At 41.3% G+C, this 25535-nt stretch overlaps 1 protein-coding gene and 1 long non-coding RNA gene across 8 annotated transcripts in view; one reads left to right on the top strand and one right to left on the bottom strand.

Annotated features, from left to right (window-relative positions):
* The window catches only part of LOC118885157, a 20638-nt gene extending 7537 nt beyond the window's left edge, over positions 1 to 13101 (top strand). Inside the window, exon 3 of the long non-coding RNA XR_005017454.1 lies at positions 12941 to 13101. This is a non-coding gene — a long non-coding RNA (uncharacterized LOC118885157). The remainder of the gene's footprint in view (positions 1 to 12940) is intronic.
* LOC118885075 (zinc finger protein 320-like) lies at positions 5901 to 25535 on the bottom strand. Of its 7 annotated transcripts, XM_036833409.1 has the most exons (6): positions 25386 to 25525; positions 21819 to 21919; positions 21335 to 21504; positions 20929 to 21020; positions 17522 to 17648; positions 7791 to 10627 (listed from the first exon to the last, which is right to left on the bottom strand). In XM_036833409.1, exons 4-6 carry the CDS (start codon positions 20941 to 20943, stop codon positions 8541 to 8543), a joined length of 2229 nt encoding a protein of 742 aa, XP_036689304.1. In that variant the 5' UTR covers positions 20944 to 21020; positions 21335 to 21504; positions 21819 to 21919; positions 25386 to 25525; the 3' UTR covers positions 7791 to 8540. The 7 variants fall into 7 exon arrangements, with proteins under 7 accessions (XP_036689308.1, XP_036689304.1, XP_036689305.1 ...); XM_036833413.1 differs by lacking the exons at positions 7791 to 10627; positions 21819 to 21919 and adding an exon at positions 5901 to 6320; XM_036833410.1 differs by lacking the exon at positions 21819 to 21919 and having other exon boundaries at positions 25424 to 25535.

The following is a 25535-nucleotide window of genomic DNA, read 5'->3' as shown; positions in this document are numbered from 1 at the left end:
CATATACCATGCCATCTTTATCCATTCATCTGTTGATGGACCGTTAGGTTGCTTCCATATCTTGGCAAATGTAAATAATGCTGTGATGAACATTGGGGTGCACGTATCTCTTTGAATTATTGTTTTCATTTTTCTCAGATATACAGCCAGGATGGAATTGCTGAATCATACGGTAGTTCTACTTTTAGTTTTTTTGAGGAACCCCCATACTGTCTTCCAAAGTGACTGCAGCAATTTACATTTCAACAGCACTGTATGAGGGTTTCCTTTTTCCACATCCTTGCCAACACTCGTTATTTGTGTTCTTTTTGAAGATAGACATTCTGACAAGAATGAGGTGATATCTCATTGTGGTTTTCATTTGCATTTCTCTTATGATTAACAATGTTAAGCACCTTTTCACTTGCCTGTTGGCCATCTGTGTGTCCTCTTTAGAAAAATGTCTATGCAGGTGTTCTCCCCATTTTTTAATTGGGTTGTTTGGTTTTTTGAGGTTGAGTTTTATGAGCTGTTTATGTATTTTGGATATTAACCCCTTATTGAACATATCATTTACAAATGGTTTCTCCCATTCAGTAGGTTGTCGTTTCATTTTGTTGATGGTTTCCTTTGCTGTGAAAAAATTTTAAGTTTTAATTCATTTGTTTATTTTTCTTTTTATTTCCTTTGCTTTAGGAGACAGGTCCAAAAAAAAAAATTATTGCTGCAATTTATGTCAAAGTGTTTTCTGCCTACATTATCTTCTAGGAGTTTTATGGTTTCAGATCTTACATTAAGGTCTTTAATCCTTTTTTTTTTTAATTTTTTATTTATTTATTTATTTTATTTATTTATGGTTGTGTTGGGTCTTTGTTTCTGTGCGAGGGCTTTCTCTAGTTGCGGCAAGTGGGGGCCACTCTTCATCGCGGTGCGCAGGCCTCTCACTGTCGCGGCCTCTCTTGTTGCGGAGCACAGGCTCCAGACGCACAGGCTCAGTAGTTGTGGCTCACGGGCCCAGTTGCTCCGCGGCATGTGGGATCTTCCCAGACCAGGGCTCGAACCCATGTCCCCTGCATTGGCAGGCAGACTCTCAACCACTGCGCCACCAGGGAAACCCTTTAATCCATTTTGAGTTTATTTTTGTACATCGTGTTAGAAAATATTCTAATTTTCATTTTTGTTTTTTGTTTTGTTTTGTTTTTTGTTTTTGGCCACACCACATGGCATGTGGGATCTTAGTTCCCCGACCAGGTATCGAACCTGCGCCACCTGCATTGGAAGCACAGGGTCTTAACCACTGGACCACCAGAGAAGTCCTAAATTTTGTTCTTTTACATGTAGCTGTCCAGATTTCCCAGCACCATTTATTGAAGAGACTGTCTTTTCTCCATTATATATTCTTACTTCCTATGTTGTAGATTAACTGACCATAAATGTGTGGGTTTATTCCTGGGCTCTCTATTCTGTTCCATTGATCTTTTTGTCTGTTTTTGTGCCAGTACCACACTGTTGATTACTGTAGCTTTGTACAATAGTCTGAAGTAAGGGAGCGTGATTCCTCCTGAGCTGTTCTTCTTTCTCAAGATTGTCTTGGCTATTTGGGGTCTTTTGTGTTTCCATACAAAATTTTAAATTTGTTCTAGTTCTCTGAAAAATGTCCTTGGTATTTTGATGGGGATTGCATTGAATCTGCAGATTGCATTGAGCAGTATGTTCATTTTAACAATATTAATCCTTCCAATCCATAATCGTGGTATATCTTTCCATCTGTTTGTGTTGTCTTCAAGTTCTTTCATCAGTGACTTATAGTTTTTTTTTTAAAGATATTTTTAAAAATATTTATTTATTTACTCCAGCTGCGGTGGATCTTTTAGTTGCAGCATGTGGGCTCATAGTTGCGGCATGTGGACACTTAGTTGCGCCATGCAAGCTCTTAGTTGCTGCATGCCTGCAGGATCTAGCTCCCCAACCAGGGATCAAACCCGGGCCCCCTGCATTGGGAGCGCAGAGTCTAACCCAGTAGACCACCAGGGAAGTCCCAGTGACTTACAGTTTTAAGAGTACTTATAGTTTTAAGAGTACCTGTACTCTTTTATCCCCTTAGGTAGGTTTATTCCTAGATATTTTATTCTTTTAAAAAAAATTTTTTTATATTGGAGTATAGTTGATTTACAGTGTTGTGTTAGTTTCAGATATACAGCAAAGTGATTCAGTTATACATATACATATAACTATTCCTTTTTCAAATTCTCTTCCTATTTAGGTATTACAGAATATTGAGTAGAGTTCCCTGTGCTATACAGTAGGTCCTTGTTCATTATCTATTTTAAATATAGTAGTATTTTGGGGAATCCCCTGGCAGTCCAGTGGTTAGGACTCCACGCTTTCACTGCCACGGGCCTGGGTTCGCTCTCTGGTCAGGGAACTAAGGTCCCCCAAGCCATGCAGCACAGCCAAAAAAAAAAAAAAAAAAAAAATATATATATATATATATATATATTTATATTTATATATGTATAGTAGTATTTATTCTATTTAATGAGATGGTAAATGGGATTGTTTCCTTAATTTCTATTTCTGATAGTTCATTGTTAGTATGTAAAAATGCAACAGATTTCTGTATATTAATTTTGTATCCTGCAACTTTACCAAATTCGCTGATGATCTCTAGTAGTTTTCTGGTGGCATCTTTAGGATTTTCTAAGTATAGTATCATGTCATTTGCAAACAGTGGCAGTTTTATTTCCTCCTTTCTAATTTAGATTCCTTTTCTTTCTCTTCTTCTCTGATTCCTGTGGCTAGGACTTCCAGAACTATGTTGAATAAAAATGGTGAGAGTGGACGTCCTTGTCTTGTTCCTGATCTTAGAGGAAATGCTTTCAGCTTTTCACTGTTGAGTATGATGTTAGCTGTGGGTTTGTCATATATGGCCTTTATTATGTTGAGGTTTGTTCCCTCTATGCCCACTTTCTGAAGAGTTTTTATCATAAATGGATGTTGGATCCTGTCAAAAGCTTTTTCTGCATCTATTGAGATGATCATATGATTTTTATTCTTCAATCTGTTAATGTGGTGTGTCACACTGATTGGTTTGCAGATGTTAAAAAACCCTTGCATCCGTGGGATAAATCCCACTTGATCAAGGTGTATGGCCCTTTTAATGTATTGTTGGATTCAGTTTGCTAATATTTTATTAAGAATTTTTGCATCTTTGTTCATCAGTGATATTGGCCTCTAATTTTCTTGGGGTTTTTTTTTGTGTGTGTGATATCTTTGTCTGGTTTTGGTATCAGGGTGATGCTGGCCTCTTAGAATGAGTTTGGGAGTGTTCATTTCCTTGCAGTTTTTTGGAATAGTTGAAGGATAGGTGTTAACTCTTCTCTGAATGTTTGATAAAATTCACCATGAAGCCATCTGGTCCTGGACTTCTGTTTATTGGGAGTTTTAAAATTACTGATTCAAGTTCATTACTCGTAATTGGTCTGCTCATATTTTCTATTTCTTCCTGGTTCAATCTTGGGAGATTGTACATTTCTAAGACTTTGTCCATTTCTTCTCAGTTTTCCATTTTATTGGCATACAGTTGTTAGTAGCAGCCTCATGATCTTTTGTATTTCTGTGGTGTTGGTTATTACTTTTCTTTTTTCATTTCTGGTATTATTGATTTGGCCCCCTCCCTTATTTTCTTGATGAGTCTGGCTAAAGGTTTATCAATTTTGTTTACCTTTTCAAAGAATCAGCTCTTAGTTTCATTGATCTTTTCTATTGTTTATTTGGTCTCTATTTCATTTATTTCTGCTCTGATCTTTATGATTTCTTTCCTTCTACTAACTTTGGGTTTTGTTTATTCTTCTTTTTCTAGTTCCTTTAGGTGTAAGGTTAGGTTATTTGAGATTTTTATTTCCTGAGGTCAGCTTGTACTGCTATAAACTTCCCTCTTAGAACTGCTTTTGCTGTGTCCCATAGGTTTTGGATCATCATGTTTTTGTTTTCATTTGTCTCCAGGTATTTTTCTGGTTTCCTCTTTGATTGCTTCAATGATCCATTGGTTGTTTAGTAGCATATTGTTTAGCCTCCACGTGTTTGTGTTTTTTGCAGTTTTTTTCTTGTAGTTGATTTCTAGTCTCACAGGGCTGTGGTCAGAAAATATGCTTGATGTGATCTCAATTTTCTTAAATGTACCAAGCCTTGTTTTGTGGCCTAGCATGTGATCTATTCTGGAGAATGTTCCATGTGCACTTGAAAAGAATGTGTATTCTGCTCCTTTTGGATAGAATGTTATATGTGTGTGTGTGTGTGTGTATATATATATATATATATATATATGGTCCATCTAGTGTAATGTGTCATTTAAGGCCAGTGTTTCCTTATTGATTTTCTGTCCATTGATCTAATTGGGGTGTTAACATCCCCTACTGTTATTGTTACTGTCTATTTCTCCCTTTATATCTGTTAATATTTGCTTTATGTATTTAGGTGCTCCTAAGTTGGGTGCATATATATTTACAATTGGCCTCCTGTTGAGAAGGCTGGGTCCTTAGGTTGCAGGACTATGGTTTTCCTATATCTGGTGTCTGCTCCCTGGTGAATGAGGCTGGTCCGGAGACTACAGCAGACTTCCTAGAGCACAGGGTCAGGGCCCAGAGGATTCTGGTGCTGATGCCTGCCCACTGGTGGGTGGAGCTAGATCCTGGGTCCTCTGGTGGGCAGGGCCATGTCCAGAGGTGGATGTGAGCTCAGGGGGTCTTGAGGCAGCTTATCTGCTGATAGGTGGGGCAGTGTCTCTGCCCAGTTAGTTTCTTGGCTTGAGGTGTTCCAGCACTGGTACCTACAGGCTGTTGCACCAGGGCAGGGCAGGGTCTTGGGGCTAATAAGCTAGAGGGAGGATTCTACAATGGCACTTGCCAGCACCACTGTCCACATAGTAGAAGGAGCTTCCAAGAGTGGCTGCTGCCAGTGTCTATGTCCACAGGGTGCGCTGCAGTTGCCTCCTGTCTCTCCAGGAGACTCTCCAAGATCAGCATGTAGGTCTGACACAAGCTCCTGTCAAATTACTGCTTTTGCCCTGGGTCCCGGAGTATGTGATAATTTGTGTGTGCCATTTAAGAGTGAAGTCTCTGTTTCCCCCAGCCTTCTGGGACTCCTGAAAGCCCCACTGGCTTTCTAAGCCAAATGCTCTGAGACTTGACTATATCACGACTCTGCCCCTCCTAGCCATCTTGTTATAGTTCCTTCTTTATGTCTTTAGTGGTCTTTTCTGGCTGGTTCTGGTCTTTTTCATCAATGGTTGTTCTGTAAATAGTTGTGACTTTGGTGTGCCCATGAGATGAGGTGAGCTCAAGGTTTTTCTACTCCACCATCTTGACTGATCTCAGTTCTGGAGGCTGAAAGTTCAAGATTATTCTGTCAGCATGGTCTGATTCTGGTGAGCGTTCTCTTCCAGGTTGCAGATTGCCGACTACTTCACAAATCCCTCACGGTGGAATGAGACTGACCATAGACAGCTTTTAAGCCTCAACCCCTCTCCCCATTTTTAGTACAGCTTATTGAGGTACAACTGACATACCAAAAAAAAAAAAAGCACATATTTATTGTGTCCTCCCTATCCTCTACAATGGGGAAGCTTATAAGCCAAGGTGCCCCTTTGTTTGGTGCCCCCAGGAAAATCAGACCTCTTGCAGGACTCATAAACTCTACATAAACCTAAAACAGGTCTCCTCTCCTTGCTCTCTCAAGCCATTTTGTGCCAACTTGGGAAGCCTGCACTGCTGTATCCAAAAAGTCTAATTATGTTTAAAACATTTTCATCCTCATTTGGTGTCTAGCATTACCAGTCTTGACATCTAAACCAGATTTTGGGTTCTAGTTGTTGACCTAAAACAATAAAACAGCCAGTTATTTTACAAGCAAAGTGGGTTTATTCAGAAACAGCAAAGAAGTGCAATTCGGGACATGCAATCTATGGCAGACCACAGGCAAGTCTGGAGAAATAAAGGAGAGAAACTTTTTCATAGAAGAGAAGGGGAACTTGTGACGGGCTGTCTTAAAAAAAAAAAAAGTCCATTAAAGGAAACTGGAAGTTCAAAGTATAAAGGCTTTCCATTGGCTGAGTTGTGACAGTTTCTCATTGGCTGGGCTGTTGCTGGGCAAGGATAAATGATTCCTTCCTCCTGCTGGGTAGTAAAGTAGTAACGTTTCTCCAGGTGGATGGAAGAAACTTCTCTTCCTATTGGCTTTGCAGTTGATGTCAAGTGGGAGGACATGAGAGCTCCCCCTTCTGGCCTCCCGACTCCATTTTACAAGAGATTTCTGTATTAACTTTTGGAGGGTCCATCTTATATCTGTGGGATATCCAAAAGTGCAATTAACTATTTTTGAGGGGGTGGGGTCCATATGTTCAGTTCCTAGTTGGCCTATAAATAAAACAAAATAAACCAACCTTTCCTCCTTAAGTTAGTCTGTTTGTTCTTTCTTAAAAAATTTTATTAATTTTATTTATTTATTTTTGGCTGCGTTGGGTCTTCGTTGCTGCGCGGGGGCTTTCTCTAGTTGCGGCAAGTGGGGGCTACTATTTGTTGCGGTGCACTGGCTTCTCATTGTGGTGGCTTCTCTTTGTTGCGGAGCACAGGCTCAAGGCACGTGGGCTTCAGTAGCTGTGGCTCGTGGGCTCTAGAGTGCAGGCTCAGTAGTTGTGGCACATGGGCTTAGTTGCTCCACTGCATGTGGGATCTTCCTAGACCAGGGCTCGAACCCTTGTCCCCTGCATTGGCAGGTGGATTCTTAACCACTGCACCACCAGGGAAGTCCCAAGTCTGTTCATTCTTAAGGGGAAACTTATGATCAGTGATCTTTTCAAATTACTCCAGTAAGAGCTCCAAGAATAAAATACTGTTCCTATCTTTATTCCTTAAATTTTCTACTTCCTAACACTTCATATGCTTAATATGTTATTTTTTACCTTGTGTACTGATAAATCAAGGCATTGCAAGCCATGGGTCTTATGCAGGCAAAAAACGGGGCACGTTGAAATATAATCGTATGGTGCACATTTACAAATAGTACTTCAAATGTTAAAGAGGGCAGAGTCTAAAGTTGTACTGCTATGGTATTTAAATCATATCCACATAAATACCCAAGGGGCAGAGTGTAGAAAGAATAACTCAAGGATGTTGTGAATATATATTCATAAAATTGTATGTTGTTTGATTCCATCATGCAAACAAATTGTTGCAGGTGCCTTTCAACCTTAACGTCCTAAAGATGTACTGTTAGTATTTGTTACGAAGTACCACAGTGATGCGGCATAGGCTTGATAAGATAGAAAAAAATTCATTTAGAGTTTTAAAATGATTAAATTGTATTAATGAAACATGACAACTCTGACACATTTTGAGTAAAATGGTATCAAAGTGATACAGTGGTTAAACATGAATCTTACACATGTATACTGCATTCTGGGTGTTTTGATTAAGTTCTCCTTTCTGATAATTGTTCTCTTTAGTTACTAAGAATAAGACTATATTTTCTCTCATTTTTAAAAAAATTTATTTTATTTATTTATTTATTTATTTTTGGCTGTGTTGGGTCTTCGTTTCTGTGTGAGGGCTTTCTCCAGTTGCGGCGAGCGGTGGCCACTCCCCATCACGGTGCGCGGGCCTCTCACTGTCACGGCCTCTCCCGTTGTGGAGCACAGGCTCCAGATGTGCAGGCTCAGTAGTTGTGGCTCATGGGCTTAGTTGCTCCGCGGCATGTGGGATCTTCCCAGACCAGGGCTCAAACCCGTGTCCCCTGCATTGGCAGGCAGACTCCCAACCTCTGCGCCACCAGGGAAGCCCCTCTCTCATCTTTGACATCAGCTATTTTATTTGAAAAGAGAGGAGGACCATCATTTCTTCTCCATTATTTCTACCACATAAGCAGTCCCTATTAGCCTATCATCCTATTCTCATGAAAATCTCAGTCTCTTAATCTTAAGGACTGCTCTGTTTCACCCTCAACGGGCAGAGCACTGGTAATCCAGTGGGTCCTCTGTTGTACCAACAAATCTGTAGAAGAGGATCTGAAATTATTATGATTTACATCATTGTTTTACATATATTTCCCAAGCTCTCATTCAAAAACACAATGTTGTTAAAATTCAGTGTCCTGTTCCTTCAGAAAACATGAATATGAATGATCCCCACCTAATACAAGTAGACCCTTTTATCTTAATGATCCCTTAGCAGAGCCCATCATGGTAACACATAAAAGCAAGTGATGAAGGCATAACATCAATAAATTTTAAATTTCAGGTTGAAAAACATCAATAGTAATACAGCCTTTTCAAGAAACTTCATATGATAAAAGTATTTTTAAAAAGAGGAAATGGTACATTTCCAACGATCTCCTTGCTCTACCAATACCCATCATTTCATAAATTTGAAATGATTTTGACTTTTAATAACTGTGAAGAACTTAACATCTGAAATTGATTAATCTAGGACTAGAGACTTAGTCTCCCTAGTATAAGTTATCTGATTATAGTCCGTTGTTTAAAATGGTTAAATGATTTACACCATTCATTACATTTCTAAGGGTTTCTCTCCAGTATGAATTCTTTGGTGAATCCTAAGGTCAGACCATTGTCTAAAGGCCTTGCCACATTCAGTACATTTGTATGACTTCTCTCCAGTATGCATTCTCTCATGACCCCAAAGGTGTGAACGTTTGATAAAAGCCTTACCACACATATTACATTTGTGTGGCTTCTCTCCAGGATGTATATTCTGATGTCTGGTGAGGCTTGAGTACTGCTTAAAGGCTTTACCACATTCATTACATTTGTAAGGTTTCTCTCCAGTATGAATTCTCTGATGAGTTGTTAGGTTTGAGTTTTGACTGAAGGCCTTGCTACATACATTACATTTATATGGTTTCTCTCCAGTATGGATCCTCTGATGTCGGGTGAGGCGTGAACACCAGTTAAAGGATTTGCCACATTCATTACATTTGTAAGGTTTCTCTCTACCATGAATTCTCTGATGATCCTCCAAGCTTGAGCTCTGAATAAAAGCATTATCAGGTACATTAGATTCATGATTTTTCTTTTTGGTATGTATTTTCTGATGTCTAGTAAGGTGTACGAATTGTGTATAGGCTTTATCACACTCATTACATTTGTAAGGTTTCTCTCCAGTATGATTTCTTTTATGTTTAGTTAGGCTTGAACGCACAGTGAAGGCTTTGCCACATTCATTACATTTATAAGGTTTCTCACCGGTATGGATTCTCTGATGTTCCATAAGACTTGAACTTTGGATGAAAGCCTTACCACATTCATTACATTTGTATGGTTTTTCTCCAGTATGAATTTTCTGATGTTTTACCAGACTTGAAATGTGGATAAAAGCCTTGCCACACACAGTACATTTGTGTGGCTTTTCTCCAGGATGTATATTCTGATGTTTAGTCAGGTGTGAGCACTGCTTAAAAGCTTTGCCACATTCATTACATTTATAAGGTTTCTCACCAGTATGAATTCTTCGGTGAATCCTGAGGGTAGACCACTGCCTAAAAACCTTGCCACATTCAATACATTTGTATGGTTTCTCTCCAGTATGAATTCTCTGATGATCCCAAAGATATGAACGTTTGGTAAAACCCTTACCACATTCGTTACATTTATAAGGTTTCTCTCCAGTATGAATTCTCTCATGACGCCAAAGGTCTGAACATTTGATAAAAGCCTTACCACATTCATTACACTTGTGTGGTTTCTCTCCAGTATGAATTCTCCAATGATTTGTAAGGTGGGAATTCTGATTAAAGACCTTGTCACATATATTACATTTATATGGTTTCTCTCCAGTGTGGATTCTCTGATGTCTTGTGAGGTTTGAGAACTGTTTAAAGGCTTTACTACACTCATTACATTTGTAAGGTCTCTGCTCAGAATGAATTCTCTGATGACTAGTAAGGACTGAATGATGGATAAAAGTCTTTCCACATTCATTACATTTGTATAATTTTTCTCTAATGTTTGTTTTCTGTTGCTGTGTAAGCAATGAAGGATAAATAGGAATGAAGGAAGAAACCTTTCCATATGTGTTACAAATGTTGGTTTTGACACTAGGAGGAAATCTTTGAAGTGATGAAATTGAGGAACAAGTTTTGACAGACTTCTCAACTTGATTACATTCATAAATTTTCTCTTCAGTTTGAAATTTCTGCAATTCAGCCAGATATGACTGAAAGCTTAATCCAGTTCTATTTTCAAAATGTTCTGTATACTTGTTTCCTGCATAAACTATGTTATTTTTAATTTTTAACAAATTCTTTATAAATGACTTCCTATTTTTTAAATATTGACATGCACTTTTTCTTAAAGGAACACTTTGTTTTAAAGGTAAGTTAATCCAGGATTTGCTGTATTGTTTATCTTTTCTACCAGTGTGATTTATGTTATCTGTCATAAGCTCTCCTTTGGAATTTCTTTCTTCACATCCACACTTATTCTCAAATTCATACACAGTTCCCCAGACTTTGCTGAAGTCAAAATCCTCAATACCATGGCTTCCATGTCTTCCCAAGACCACTGGTTGGTATAATTCTCTGTTATTAATGTTTTTCTTCTTTAGTAATTCCTTGGTCATAAAACTAATGGAGATATCTGAAAGATAACCATAGTCTTCATATTAAGTAGAGTTGGAAGATGAATATTACACTAAAAGTAATACTTACATTGAAGAGATGAAAAACTTCTTAACCAAACTCTATAAATCTTTAAGAATAGAAAGTAAATAGAATCCTTTAATAAAATATACATGCATTTTAAATTATTTTAAGTGAAGCCTACTTTCAAACACACTAAAACCAAATCACTCACACTATGTAAACTTACATAATCTATGAAAGTGTATTCTTTGACTACCACACCAAAGAACACACCAATTGGCAGTAGACAAATGGTTGTCTCATATTTGAAGAGAAACAGGTATTATACAAATGCAGATTTACTACATAACTTATTGCATGCAAATAAGTGCTAATGGATAGCACCATATGAAGTAATGATAAATAATCCAAAAAAACATAATGATTAAGATAAATACATGAAAATTACAGATTGAAAAACTAAAAAGGTAATAGCAAAATCAGGAAGAATTTAATAAAATATCATTGGTGTGACAAAATATTCTGAATATCTACTCTAAAACTATCTATATTCAAGCAGAATAGGCATTATACAACATTAACAGTTGGTGAACTGCAGTCATACTCTATGCTAGATACTGAAATCCATAATCTGTAAATGACAAATTAATAAATAAAAAATCTTAATAAACCAAGATAAAACCAACAGGTAAATAGTAAGTAACCACAATTACACAAAATTACAGACTGTGGAAATCTAATGATTTCTCCCTTAAGAACAAGAAAAAGGACTTATATTCAAAGGAACACATAATATGAGAATTGGAAAATGTTGCATAACTCAAAACTCTCCCAGGGCAGAGATGCTATGCAGGGAGCACTTATCAAACATATTTAGGGACTTCCCTGGTGGTCCAGTGGTTAAGACTCTGTGCTCCCAATGCAGGGGGCATGGGTTTGATCCCTGGTTGGACTAAAATCCCACATGCTGCATGGCATGGCCAAATAAAAAGGAAAAAGAAAAAACAACCATATATAAAGGGAAATGTATTAGCTGCTGACACTTGGGGCAAGAGATTAAAGTTGGGGCAAAGAGCAGACACATTGAAAAGCCAGGTTATAGTGGTTAGGATTCGGAGCTTTCACTACTGTGGCCCCCAGGTTCAATCCCTGGTCAGGGACTGAGATCCCACAGCCGTGCAGCATGGCCAAAAAAACCAAAAAACAAAAAACAAAAAAAAACAAAATAAACACAGATAAGATACAGAACCACAGATAAGAAGAAATCACATATACAGAAGAATTGCATATACGGAGGACTGACTATAAATTATAAACAGTTTTCAACTGTGTGGAGGGTCAGTACCGCAAACCCCCACATCATCCAAGGGCCAACTGTATAGTAAAGGAAACAGGAAGGAATCAAAATTGTACATTAGGAAATACCTATCTAACACAAAGAAGGCAGTAATGGAAGACTTGAGGAGAAAAGATATAAGACACATGGAAAACAAACAGCTAGTGACAGAGGTCCTCCTTTATCACTAATTACAGTAAATGTAAATGGATTAAACTCCAATTAAATGGATTAAACTCCAATTAAATGTAAATGGATTAAACTCCAATTAAAGGGTAGAGGTTTGCAGCAGGGATTTAAAAAATAGGCTCCAACTATACAGGCATACTTCCTTTTATTGCACTTCTCTTTATTGCGCTTCACAGATATTGCATTTTTTACAAATTGAAGGTTTCTGGCAACCCTGTGTTGAGCAAATATGCTGGCACCGTTTTTCCAACAGCATTTGCTCACTTTGTGTCTCTGTGTCACATTTTGGTGATTCTTGCAGTATCTCAGACTTTTTCATTATTATTATATTCATTTTGGTGACCTGTGATCAGTGATCTTTGATGTTATTACTGTAATTGTTTTGAGGTACCACGAACTGCACCCCATATAGACAGCTAACTTAAATCAGTAAATGAGTTGTGCTCTGATTGCTCCACTGACTGGCTATTCCCCCATCTCTCTCTCTCTCTTTCTCTCTCAGCCTCCCTATTCTCTGACACATAGCAATATTGAAATTAGGTCAAGTGTTCAAGTGAAAGGAAAAGTCACACATCTCTAAATTTAAATCAAAAGCTAGAAACAACTAAGTTTAGTGAAGAAGGCATACTGAAAGCTGAAACAGGCCAAAAGCTAAGCCTCTTGCACCAAACAGCCAAGCTGTAAACACAAAGGAAAAGTTCTTGAAGGAAATTAAAAGTGCTACTCCAGTGAACACATGAATGATAAGAAAGCAAAATAGCCATATTGCTGATGTGCCGAAAGTTTTAATGGTCTGGATAGAAGACCAAACCAGCCACAACATTCCCTTAAGCCAAAGTCTAATCCAGGGCAAGTCCCTAACTCTCTTCTAAGAAGGCTGAAAGAAGTGAGGAAGCTGCAGAAGAAAAGTCTGAAGCTAACAGAGGTTGGTTCATGAAGTTTTAGGAAAGAAGCCATCTCCATAGCATAAAAGTGCAAGGTGAAGCAGCACGTGCTGATGTAGAAGCTGCAGCAAGTTATCGAGAAGATCTAGCTAAGATAATTAACGAAGGTGTCTACACTAAACAAATTTTCAATGTAGATAAAACAACCTTATATTGGAAGAAGATGCCATTTAGCACTTTCATAACTAGAGAGGAGAAGTCAATGCCTGGCTTCAAAGCTTCAAAGGAGAGGCTGACTCTCTTGTTAGGATCTAATACAGCTGGTGATTTTAAGTTGAAGCCAATGCTCACTTACCATTCCCCAAATCCTAGGGCCCTAAAGAATTATGTTAAATCTTCTCTGCCTGTGCTCTATAAATGGACCAACAAAGCCTGGATGACAGCACATCTGTTTACAACATGGTTTACTGAATATTTTAAGCCCAGTACTAAGACCTACTGCTCAGAAAAAAAGATTCTTTTCAAAATACTACTGCTCACAGACAATGCACCTGGTCACCCAAGAGCTCTGATGGAGATGTACAAAATTTATGTTGTTTTCATGACTGCTAACACAACATCCATTTTGCAGCCCATGGATTAAGGAGTAATTTCAACTTTCAAGTCTTATTATTCAGGAAATACATTTTGTGAGGCTATAGCTGCCATAGACAGTGATTCCTCTGATGGAGCTGGGCAAATTAAACTGAAAACCTTCTGGAAAGGAGCCACCATACTAAATGCCAGTAAGAACATTCATGATTCATGGGAAGAGGCCAAAATATCAACATTTACAAGAGTTTGGGAGAAGTTGATTCCAACCCTCATGGATGACTTTGAGGGGTTCAAGACTTCAGTGGAAGTAACTACAGATGTGGCGAAAATAGCAAGAGAACCAGAAGTGGAGCCTGAAGATGTGACTGAATTGCTGCAATCTCATGATAAAACTTTAACAGATGAGGAGTTGCTTCTTATGGATGAGCAAAGAAAGTGGTTTCTTGAGATGGAATCTATTCCTGGTGAAGATGCTGTGGAGACCACTGAAATGTTAAATAAAGGATTTAGAATATTACATAAACTTAGTTGATAAAGCAGCCGCAGGGTTTGAGAGGACTGACTCCAGTTCTGAAAGAAGTTCGACTGTGGGTAAAATGTTACCAAACAACATTGCTTGCTACATGAAAGGAAGAGTCAGCCGATCAGGCAAACCTCTTAGTTGTCTTATTCTAAGAAACTGCATCAACTATACTCCAATAAAAATGTTTAAAAAAAGAAAAGAAGGGCTTCCCTAGAGATGCAGTGGTTAAGAATCCGCCTGCCAATGCAGGGGACACGGGTTTGAGACCTGGTCCGGGAAGATCCCACATGCCGTGCAGCAGCTAAGCCCGTGCGCCACAACTACTGAGCCTGCGTGCCACAACTACTGAAGCCCGCACGCCTAGAGCCCGTGCTCCGCAACAAGAGAAGCCACTGCAACGAGAAGCCCGCGCACCTCAACGAAGAGTAGCCCCTGCTCGCCGCGACTAGAGAAAGCCCGCGTGCAGCAACAAAGACCCAACGCCGACAAAAATAAATAAATAAATAAATAAAATTTTGAAAAAAGAAAAAAGAGATTGCTGCAGCCACCCAACCTTTAGCAACCACCACCCTGATCAGTCAACAGCCATCAAACATCCAGGCAAGACCCTCCACCAGCAAAAGGATTATGATTCACTGAAGGCTCAGATGATCATTAGCGTTTTTTAGCAATAAAGTTTTTTTTTTGTTTTGTTTTGGCCGTGCCACACAGCATGCAGGATCTTAGTCCCGTGAGCAGGAATTGAACCTGTGCCCCCCTGCAGTGGAATCACAGAGTCCTAATCACTGGACCACCAGGGAATTCCCTAAAGTATTTTTTAATTAAGGTATGTACATTTTTTTAGACATATTGCTATTGTACACTTAATAGACTACTGTATAATGCAAATGTAACTTTCATATGCACCAGGAAACAAAATAATTCGTGGCTCACTTTATTGTGATATTTGTTTTATGGCAGTGGTCTAGAACCAAATCCACAATATCTCCAGGGTATGCCTATATTCTATATGTAGGAGACTCACTTTAGATACAAAGATGCAAATAGGTTAGAAATGAAAGAACAGCAAATGAATCTGTTATGGGGTGAATTGTGTCCCCACTCAAAATTATGGGGTGAATTGTGTCCCCCCCGCAAAATTGTGGTCCTAACCTCAAATACCTCAAAATATGACTGTACTTGAAGATAGGGCTTTTAAAGGAGTAATTAAGGTTAAATGAGGTCAATGGAGTGGGCTCTAATCCAATGACTGGTGTCCTTATAAGAAGAGGAGATTACGACACAGACACACACAGAGGGAAGACCATATGAAGACACGGGTAGGAAAAGACAGCCAGCCACAAGCTAAAGAGAATAACCTCGGATAACACAACTCTGCTGACAACCTGATCTCAGATTTCTAGCTTCCAAAACCATGAGAAAATACATTTCTGATGTTTAAGACACCCAGGCTGTGCTACTTTGTTATGGCAGCCCTAGCAAACTAATACAAATTCCATGCAAATAGTAACCAAAAGAGACCTGGAGTGCTATACTATTATCAGACAAAATAAACTTTAAGTCAAAATTTTTTATGAGACAAAGAAGGACATTATTTATTTAAAAAAAGGATAACAAGGAATTACAACAAATATGAACATATACACACCTAAACAAGAGGGCCCCCAAATATATGAAGCAAACACCGACAGAATTTAAGGAAGAAATAACAGTTCTAGAATAACATTTGGAGACTTCCATTTCCCCCTTTTAATAGAGAGTACAGCCAGGCAGAAGTTCAGTAAGGACACAGAGGATTTGGGCAAGACTATAAACCAACTAGCTCTCACAGACATATATAGAACACTCCACCCAGTAAAAGCAAAATACACATTCTTCTCTAGGTGCACATGGAACATTCTCTAGGATAGACCATATATTAAACCATAAAGCAAGTCTCAATAAGTTGAAAAAGACCGAAATCATACAAAATATTTTCTCCGACCACAGTAGAATGAAAATAGAAATGATTAACTTAAGGGAAACTGGAAAGCTCACAAATATATGGAAATTTTAAAACACTCTTAAAACAACCAACGGGTCAGAGGTGATCTCACAAGGGAAATTAGAAAATACTCTAAGAAAGAAACAAAAGCACAACACACCAGAACTCAAGGTATGGTATGGTACTGCATATACTCCCGCTGAGTAAAAGCAATTTTACTGCTGGATCAAAAGACCCACACCACTTCTGTTACACATACTCCTTGATGTGTGGCAAAAGCAGAACTGAAGAAACGGCTGGAAGTCCTAAAGAGGCAGAGAGGACTTGAGATAGCCCCATGCACTCTCCTGGGGCCCCAGATGGCAATGTTTTCCCATCCCATGAGAAGGTCTCCCAAGTATTGAAATGGGAATGGAACCTGGAGAAGAACTGGGGCCAGGACTGGGGAGGCTTCAGCTCTGATCTGTGTGGACTGAAAACTGGGTATAGAATGAGACCAAAGAAGAAAGAGGACCTCTTATAACCAGCCCTCCCAGTGCCCCACAAAGAGTGTCATAGGTCATGATCAAAATTTTGCCTTGGTCTTTGCATGAGCTGGAGCAACCCTGGAGGCTGGAAGGATGAACTTTTACATGTCTGAAGAAGAAAGCAAATAGTGGAAGGGAAGAAAAATTTCCTTTGACAGCTCACAAGAAATAAACATTTGTTTTCCCATAGAACTTTCCCACTTACGGGGACTTTCCCAAACACTATTAATGGTGCGGCTTCCTCTTTGCCCTTCTGAGCTCTTACCGACGTTCACACCTTTGATACCTTCCCACCCACTTACTTTTTTCACTTCTTTCATTTTGTTCTCCACATTCTGGGGCTTTCTCCCTTGCTCCAAAATTTAAATAATATTCAGGTCAGAAAAAGAGTTTTCTGCTTATAAGAGAGGAACATAATGTGCTGTGGCTTTTCCAGAATACAATTCTAGCCCTTTGTTCTTTTGAGAGGACATTACAGATGTGTCTAAAAACATATTTCACAAATCTGTTCACTCACTGTCTCATTCTGAATGCTTAAGGAGCATCTTTTAAAAAGATAACCTAGTTGTCTTCCAAGAACTACTGAATGAAAACTACAGGGATAAGAGTGGATCCAGAATTGGAAATTTTTTAAAGTTTGCCATAAGATTTTGTTTTTACTCATCTTCTGGAGCCACTACTAATCTGATGTGTGTGACCATCTAAAGAGAGGGGAAGGTTAAACTCCAGATGCTGCATTATCCTGCGTTTCATTTCACAGTCAACACAGCTTCAATCTCAGTCAGGCAAGGCAGGGGTTCTCAAGAGACTCACTAGGGCAGATCCCAACTTCTGGAGGGACGTTATCCTCACCCAGGGAGAGCAGGTTCCTGTAGGTCTCCAGCATCACGTCCCTGTACAAGGCCCTCTGAGCAGGGTCCAGGCATTCCCACTCCTCCTGAGAGAATTCTATGGCCACATCCCTGAATGTCAACAGTGCCTGAAATAAAAAGCATGTTTCACTAAGAGACCATGGGGAGAGTTCTTGTCTTCACACAAAATGTGAGTAGGAAAGAGGTGTAAGGATTGATTCAGTTGAAGTGACAGATCATTTTGAGTAATTTATATGTCCCTAATTTTATTATATTTTTCCAGCAGAGGATATCAGATCCACTGAATCACTGTAGATTTCCCATTTTGAGGACAATGGAAGAAATATACAAATGAAATTATTCAACACAGGATTGTTTATGTGGAGGAGATACATATTATGTTCTACACACTAAGTGATATTCAGTACCTGGATGAGCTAGAGTATGAGTGGTATCTTCAAGCATGACAGAGTCCACATACATGCAAAAACATAAATACAGGTCTATCCATTTAACTCAGATATTCAGCCACCAACAAAAGCCAAGTGGAGTTTATTCCACTAATAAAAAAAAAAAGTGATTCAAGATGAGGAAATTTACTAATGTTGTAGGTTAATTTAGCAGATTAAATAGAAAAAATGTTTATCACGGCAGTAGACCTTTGAAGAAATACTGGATGATTAAAATTATGCCGGGCTTCCCTGGTGGCGCAGTGGTTAAGAATCCGCCTGCCAATGCAGGGGACATGGGTTCAACCCTGGTCTGGGAAGATCCCACATGCGGTGGAGCAACTAAGCCCATGTGACACAACTACTGAGCCCACGTGCTGCAACTACTGAAGCCCATGTGCCGCAACATGAGAAGCCACCACAATGAGAAGCCCGTGCACCGCATCGAAGAATAGCCCTCACTCACCGCAACTAGAGAAAGCCCGTGTGCCGCAAAGAAGACCCAATGCAGCCAAAAAAATAAACAAATAAATAAAATGATGCCAAGTAGGGATAAGCAACAAGGTCCTACTGTATAGCACAGGGAACTATATTCAATACCCTGTGATAAACCAGAATGGAAAAGAACATATATATATATATATATATATATATATATATATATATATATATATATATAATTGAGTCACTTTGCTGTACAGCAGAAATTAACACAACATTGTAAATCAACTATACTTCAATAAATTTTTTAAAAAGTGGATATGGTAAACTAACCCCCCCAAAATTATGCCAAGTAGGAAATTAAAGGAACTGTTATTAAGCAAAACTATTTCACCAGGCATCACAGTCATTGGAAGCAGTGGAGGCATTTCCACTAAAGGTAAGGCTGAGGCAAGTGGGCCAGCAGGCTCCCGCCATTCCCCACTGCGCAGGACGCCTAAGCCGGGACCAGAAGAGGGAGAAGCAAATTCCCATTAGCGATTTCACTGTGACACCCACTCATAAGACATATGTGAGGAAATTTTAAAAACTTTACTGAAGGATATAACAGAGACGCGATCCAAGACCAGAAAACGGCGTAAAGACCTCAGGGATTTAGAAATTCAGAGCAATTCAAAGGCAAAAGGAATGTGGGATTTCAAATAAAAAGTCTGCATTGTATTTAGGAGAGAGAAAATTTTGAAGAGAAAAACAAAATGGTGGGCCTTGCCAAATTACATGTGAACCTATTGACACGCGTGAATGTGTGTGTGGGGGGGGGTATGCACAAGTGTGGGTAATATCTGAAACTAAAATGAATGAAATAAAATAGCTGCAAGATATACACAAAAAAGCCAAATTAGAGATTTAGTTAAATCCAAATTAAAGACATAATTATAGGGCTTCCATGGTGGTGCAGTGTGAGAGTCTGCCTGCCAATGCAGGGGACACGGGTTCGAGCCCTGGTCTGGGTAGATCCCACATGCCGCGGAGCAACTGGGCCCGTGAGCCACAACTACTGAGCCTGCGCGTCTGGAGCCTGTGCTCCGCAACAAGAGAGGCCGTGATAGTGAGAGGCCTGCGCACCGCGATGAGGAGTGGCCCCCACTTGCCACAACTAGAGAAAGCCCTCGCACAGAAACGAGGACCCAACACAGCCATAAATAAATAAATAAAATAAATTTAAAAAAAAGAAAAAAAAAAAGCTTGCCTTCAATTTAAAAAAAAAAAAAAAGACATAAACAGGGACGATTAGGACTACACGGAACACAGTATTTTAAAATTATGTGAGGTGAGGCCTTCTCAAGCAAGATCAGAAAGCAGAGGGCAAGAAATAAAGATTTATGTTTCACTGCAAAGAAATGCTAAACTAAGAAGGATACCAGGACATGTGTAAAGAATTAAACTACAAAATATAAAATAGCTTTTAAAAATATATCAAAAGAAAACTGAGCAAAAGTATGAAGATCCATGTTTTATTTCCATAAAAGAATGAACTTGACTCACAAGTAGTTGGAAATGGAAATACAAAGGATTGTCATTTTCCCCCAAATTTTCAAAATACAAAAAGAATACAGTATCAAGTTTTGCTTACATTGAGGAAAATCTCACATGTTGGTGGCGGGGAAGGAACCTTTGCAGCTTTAGGGGGGGACATCTGACAAAATCTATCAAAATATGACATGCACCATTCTTGACCCAGTAGTCACAGGTTGCCCAGAGAAATCGTCAGACATCTGCAGAGAAGTCAGCCTGCTCCAAGGCAGCCACTGACACGTTCTTTATGTCGGCAAGAAATTGTAAAGGTCCCATGAGTCTTCATTAAGAGAAAGTTCCAATGAAGATCAAGCTGCATCTGTGTTTACTAATGTGAAAACCACTTCTAGACACATACTGTGTGTGTTTTTAAAATTTGCAGAATAAAATATTACAACAAACATTCAATGGAGAATTTTCCCTAAAATTGCATAATGATGTGAAATGCAATCTTACAAGATCTGAGCTGAGTCTTGCCACAAAACCTGCAACAGTGGTTCCCCACTGAGACATGAGGCATGGAGATAGGGAAGGGGATGCTTTACATCCTAGTACCTAAGCTGCTGCTTTGTTGGAGGTTTGAGCACTATATATATATATAGTGCAGCTTCTTTATCCTGGTTGACAGAGAGCAGACAATGCATCTAGATGGGCCGCTAAGCAATCCCTGCTGTCCAGTAGCACTGACACCACGTCTCCAGTCCATGGGTGTGAAGCCCTGCCCAGGACTAGGCCCAGTGGAGCCTCTTCACAAGTTCCAGGTCACTGGGTCATGGGGAGACGGGATCTAAGTGGAGATGACAGGCCCTGAGGGAAGGACCCGGGTGACTGTGACTGTACAGGTGTCAAGCGGGATACTTCAGAGTCAGATAAGATTAGTGAGTCCAGAAAAGGGCATTTCAGGAAGGACAGACAAAACAATCAACTGAGAATATGACTTTACCTGAGAAAGAGCCATTCCTGACTCCTGTTCTTTCCTCTTCCTCGTCTTCCAGATTTCTTCCTCAGGCAAAGATCAGTCTTGAGAAGTCAATCCTGAGTGTCAAGAATAGGCTGTTTAATGCTTGGAATCAACACACCCCCTTCCTGAGTCACCACCACACACACAGGGAAGACCTCAGCATGTGGAACAGACAGTCCCCTGCTGCCCACTGTCCCAGGAGGGGCTCAGGACAGTAAACTCCCACACAGAGACCAAGAGGTGAGTTTTCCCACCCTTTCCTTCAGATCTCGCTCCCCTCCTGAAGCCCCCACGTACGCTGTAGCAGGGGGGCTCGGGGATGGACGGACCCTCCCCTTGGTCACAGACCAGCCCTGATCAAACTCCACTCAGAACTGAGCCCCCTCACCTCTCTGGATCATGGGCTGATCTCAGCTTCATACACGGAGGACCCAGGGCCTTGGTGCTCAAAGCTGGATACAGGTCGGAATCACCGGAGGCACTTTAAACATTATGGAGGTTCCATTCCACATGACTCTTTGAAGGGGAATCTCTGGTCAGGAGGCACAAAAGATGTATCTGCAAAATGCCGCAGCAATCTACTGTGACGCCAGAGTTCAGCACCGCTCAGAGGAGGCAAGCCCAGCCCGCCTCCCACCCTGTGGCTCTGCTGTCTCCTGGGGCCTTGCTGTCATGCACATCCAGCCAGGGGAAGGGGACGGGGAAGGGAAGCAGCAGAAAAACATGCAGAGCAGGCGATATGCACCGGAAGTAGGGGTGAGGGAGTGGCTGGAATGTGATTAGGGGGGCGGGGGAGGAGGGAGAAGCCAGAGAAGGTGCCAGTGAGAGGTGATGGCAGAACAAAGACCTGAGGAAAGAAGGGATTTTGCCACCTGCAAGTGAAGGGTCAGAGGCTTCTAGGCAGAGGGACACCATGGGAAGGCCCTGAAGTGGTAGTGTCCTGGTCCCGGAAAGGGCCAACAGGCCTGTGCGGCTTCAGTAGAGTGAGTGAGGAGGGGACAAGTAGGAGAAAAGATCAGAAGGGTATTAGAGGTACAAATGAACTTACTTGCAAAACAGAAATAGACCCACAGACACAGAAAACAAACTTATGACTACCGAAGGGGAGAGGGGTGAGGGATAAATTAGGAGGTTGGGATTAACATATACACACTACTATGTATCAAACAGATAACCAACAAGGACCTACTGTATAGCACAGGAAACTATACTCAATATCCTGTAATAATCTATAAGGGAAAACAATCTGAAAAAGAATATATATATAATATGTATATAATATACAACTGAATCACTGTGCTGTACACCTGAAACTAACACAACATTGTAAATCAACTATACTTCAATTATATATATATATATATTTTTTTAAAGGGTATTAAAGAAAGCAGATAAGAAAGGGCTGTGGTCTTCAAACCTTTTTCCCCATACCCCAGGAGATTTTAGAACCATGTATTATTCCCTTATCCATTTTAACTAAACATCTATTTTTAATTTTTATTTTTTTGTCATTAGTTAAAACACTAGCGAGTAAAGCAGTGTATATTTTTAAAACATGCTGAGATGCTCACGTAAGCCCCAGGACCTAAGTACAGGGTCGCCCTATACTGAGACGTGGAGGACGGCAAGAGAACATATCTGGGAGGGTTCGGGGGGGTCATTTTTGGACATATTAAGGTGAAGATGCCAGTTGGCTGTCCCAGCAGAGATGCTGAGGTGACAGCTGGATAAGCTGGGTACAGGACTGCGGTTTCAGGGGAGAGGTCTGGGTGGAGACGTGAAAGGAGACATCAGTGTTTAAAGTTATGACATGAGTTAGAAACAGTGGGTGCAGACAGAGAAAAGAAATTCAAGGACTAAGGCCAGAGATACTCCCACAGTCAGGGACCAGGGAGGTCGGAGAAAGAGGCACAGGAAACTGAGAAGTGAACACGGAGAAGAAAATTAAAACGGACGGCTGGTAGCTAGCTAAATTTATTTTCTAAAAACAGTGTGATGTGAAAGCCAAGAAAAAAGTGCTTCCAGAAGACGGAGTGCAACAAGTTTTTGAAAGGACAAGATGATGACTGAGAATATACCACTAGATTTAGAAATACGTTTAGATAAGCAAAGTATCCGTGGAACAGTGGGTGTGAAAGCTGGACTGAATGGGTTTCAAATGAGAATTGGAAGCAAGAATTGAAGCAGTGAAATAAACAACTTTTTACTTGTTTATTTTGTTCTGAAATGGAGAGTAAGAAAGGGCACTTACTAGAGTGGGAAACGTAGCTAATTGAAGATTTTTTGTTTTAAGGATGGGCAAATGTAGTAAAGGGCTCTTTTTTGCTGTTTCTTTTTAAGATGGGACAATATCACCATCTGTATATGCTAAACAAAATAACTGCCCAGAGATACAAACTGATGACACAGTGGCAGTGGCCGAAGGATGCCGTCCTGTCCTGACTTACAGCTTCCTCCAGGTTTGTGCCCAGAGATCCACCCCCAGCGAGCCCCCCCCCAATGAAAACCCCCATCACCTGACCCCAGTCCCGCCCCACACTCCTACAGGTCACCTGACCCCAGTCCCGCCCCACACTCCTACAGGTCACCTGACCCCAGTCCCGCCCCACACTCCTACAGGTCACCTGACCCCAGTCCCGCCCCACACTCCTACAGGTCACCTGACCCCAGTCCCGCCCCACACTCCTACAGGTCACCTGACCGCAGTCCCGCCCCACACTCCTACAGGCTCCCCGTGGGCACCCCACAGTGTTACAGGACAGAATCCCCTACTGATCTGCACACTCTGCCATGGCATCCCACACCACGTTCCAAACATCGGTAGCTTTTGTTCTGGCAGGAAGACACCCACCAACCCAGGATCCCATATATTCCTTCTTGGAGACCTTGCCCTAAAGTCAGGCACTGCCATAATGTCATAATGCAAGAGTAATGTCTCCAACGATCCACATATTCCGACGAGACTCCAGTATCTTCCAGGGAAACCCTTCAAAATGTCATCTGTGTCCCACAGAACCCACGTGACACCTTCAGTAATGCTTGGTCAGTAATGATGAGATTCCCCCATCCAAAATGGTCTGTGAAAATTTTCCCTTGAACCCCTTATGGGTCGATGAACTTCACACTCCTAAGAGACCCCACAGAAGTTACTATGTACAGTAAACCTCCTGAATCCACCCCCTCAGGATCCAGACAGGAACTTCCTCACAGCCAGGAGTTTGGCTGCTGACGGCTCACAGCTCAACACCCCGCCTCCCCTTGAAAACTGGACTCAGCCACAGGGAGCTGCCGCCCCCAAATCACGGCACCTCATTGGACAGCCAGTGTCCAATGTCTGATCAGTGCAGGATAGAAAAGCCTATTCCTTCCCTCGAACTGGACCAACTCCGGAGGGTCACCTCACCTCCAGAGCTCCCAGCTATAAAGTCGTACAGTGGAGTCTGGATTTTCGTCCTGAGGGCAATGAGAAGGCATTGAAGGGATTAATGCCAGGGAATTTCCTCCCTGCTCTGTTTCTCCCTCTGCTCTCCCTGTCACCTCTTGCCCCTCTTTCTGTCCCAGCACCACGTGTCTCTGGTGTCCATGGCCTGAACTCTTTGATATCCCCCACCCCCCCACCCCTCGCTCTCTCAGTTCGATGTACCGGCCCCTTGCTGCTCCCACTTCTACCCCATCAAGGTCCCTCTCGTCCAATTTGCTTCCCTTTGTCTTTCTGGAGGTGCCTTTTAATCTAGGTTTCTTCCTCTGGTTCACTCTTTTGCTCTTACTGTATCTCCACATCCACCTGCCCCATCCTCCATTTCACCCTCTCTTTTTCACTATTACTTTCTCTCTCAGTCTTTCTCATTCTCTCTCTCGGACTCTGCTCCATCCCCTGCCCTGTACATTCACAGGTATGGAAGAGAGAGAAAGATGTCCCTTGCCCACGAAGTGCATTTTCCAGTGAGGCTTCGGGAATGTAAACACACCACGACAAGCACAGACAGTGGGATGCGTTTTGTCCAGAACAAACACAAAGAGTGTCACCGAACGGGTGCATGTCACCTGTTCCAGTGCGTGGGGCAGAGATCTCTAAGGCAGTGAGTGCAAAGTGGATGACTAGGGAGAGGAGGGGCCGGGCCGACTCCAGAGGTCGCGTAGATGGGGAGGGTGTCAGGAGAGGGGTGATGTCTGTACGACCCCAAGGCCAAGGAGAAGATATGGCCTCCGGGTCTGCACGGCCATCTCTGCCCGGGAAGGGTCGAATGGGAGGACGAGAATCCACCTCCGGAGTGAGGACTTGAAACAGCGCGTCTGAGAGGGAGAGGGGATCCGAGCCTGCGGAAGTCACTGAAGGGTTCTGAGCAGGAAAGCGACGCGGCAAGCGGTGTCTACCTGGACCTAGGGCGGAAAGGCCAGGGCGGAGACCTAGAATGTCTCACGGTGCTGCCGGGACTTACCAGGTGCGGAACGAGCGGAAGAAGGGGTTTTAACGTACGTGACAATCCCTGAACCTCAGGTGTGGCGGATCGGGGGCCTGGGGGCGTCCCAAAGACCCGGGTTGAACCAGAAAAGCCGAGGACTGTGCCCCTCTCTCCGCTTCCGGGTTT

Source organism: Balaenoptera musculus, chromosome 19 (genome assembly GCF_009873245.2).
Source record: "Balaenoptera musculus isolate JJ_BM4_2016_0621 chromosome 19, mBalMus1.pri.v3, whole genome shotgun sequence".
In the NCBI taxonomy this organism is placed as follows: Eukaryota; Metazoa; Chordata; class Mammalia; order Artiodactyla; family Balaenopteridae; genus Balaenoptera; species Balaenoptera musculus.
Note: the sequence above shows the minus strand (reverse complement) of the source record. Positions and strands in the feature narration are given on the sequence as shown.

What these genes read in the sequence shown, in the direction of transcription:
- LOC118885075 (XM_036833410.1), bottom strand. An exon ending in CAGGAACCTGCTCTCCCTGG is followed by an intron (nt 10,628 to 17,521) that starts GTGAGGATAACG and finishes GTTATCTTTCAG; the next exon opens with ATATCTCCATTAGTTTTATG.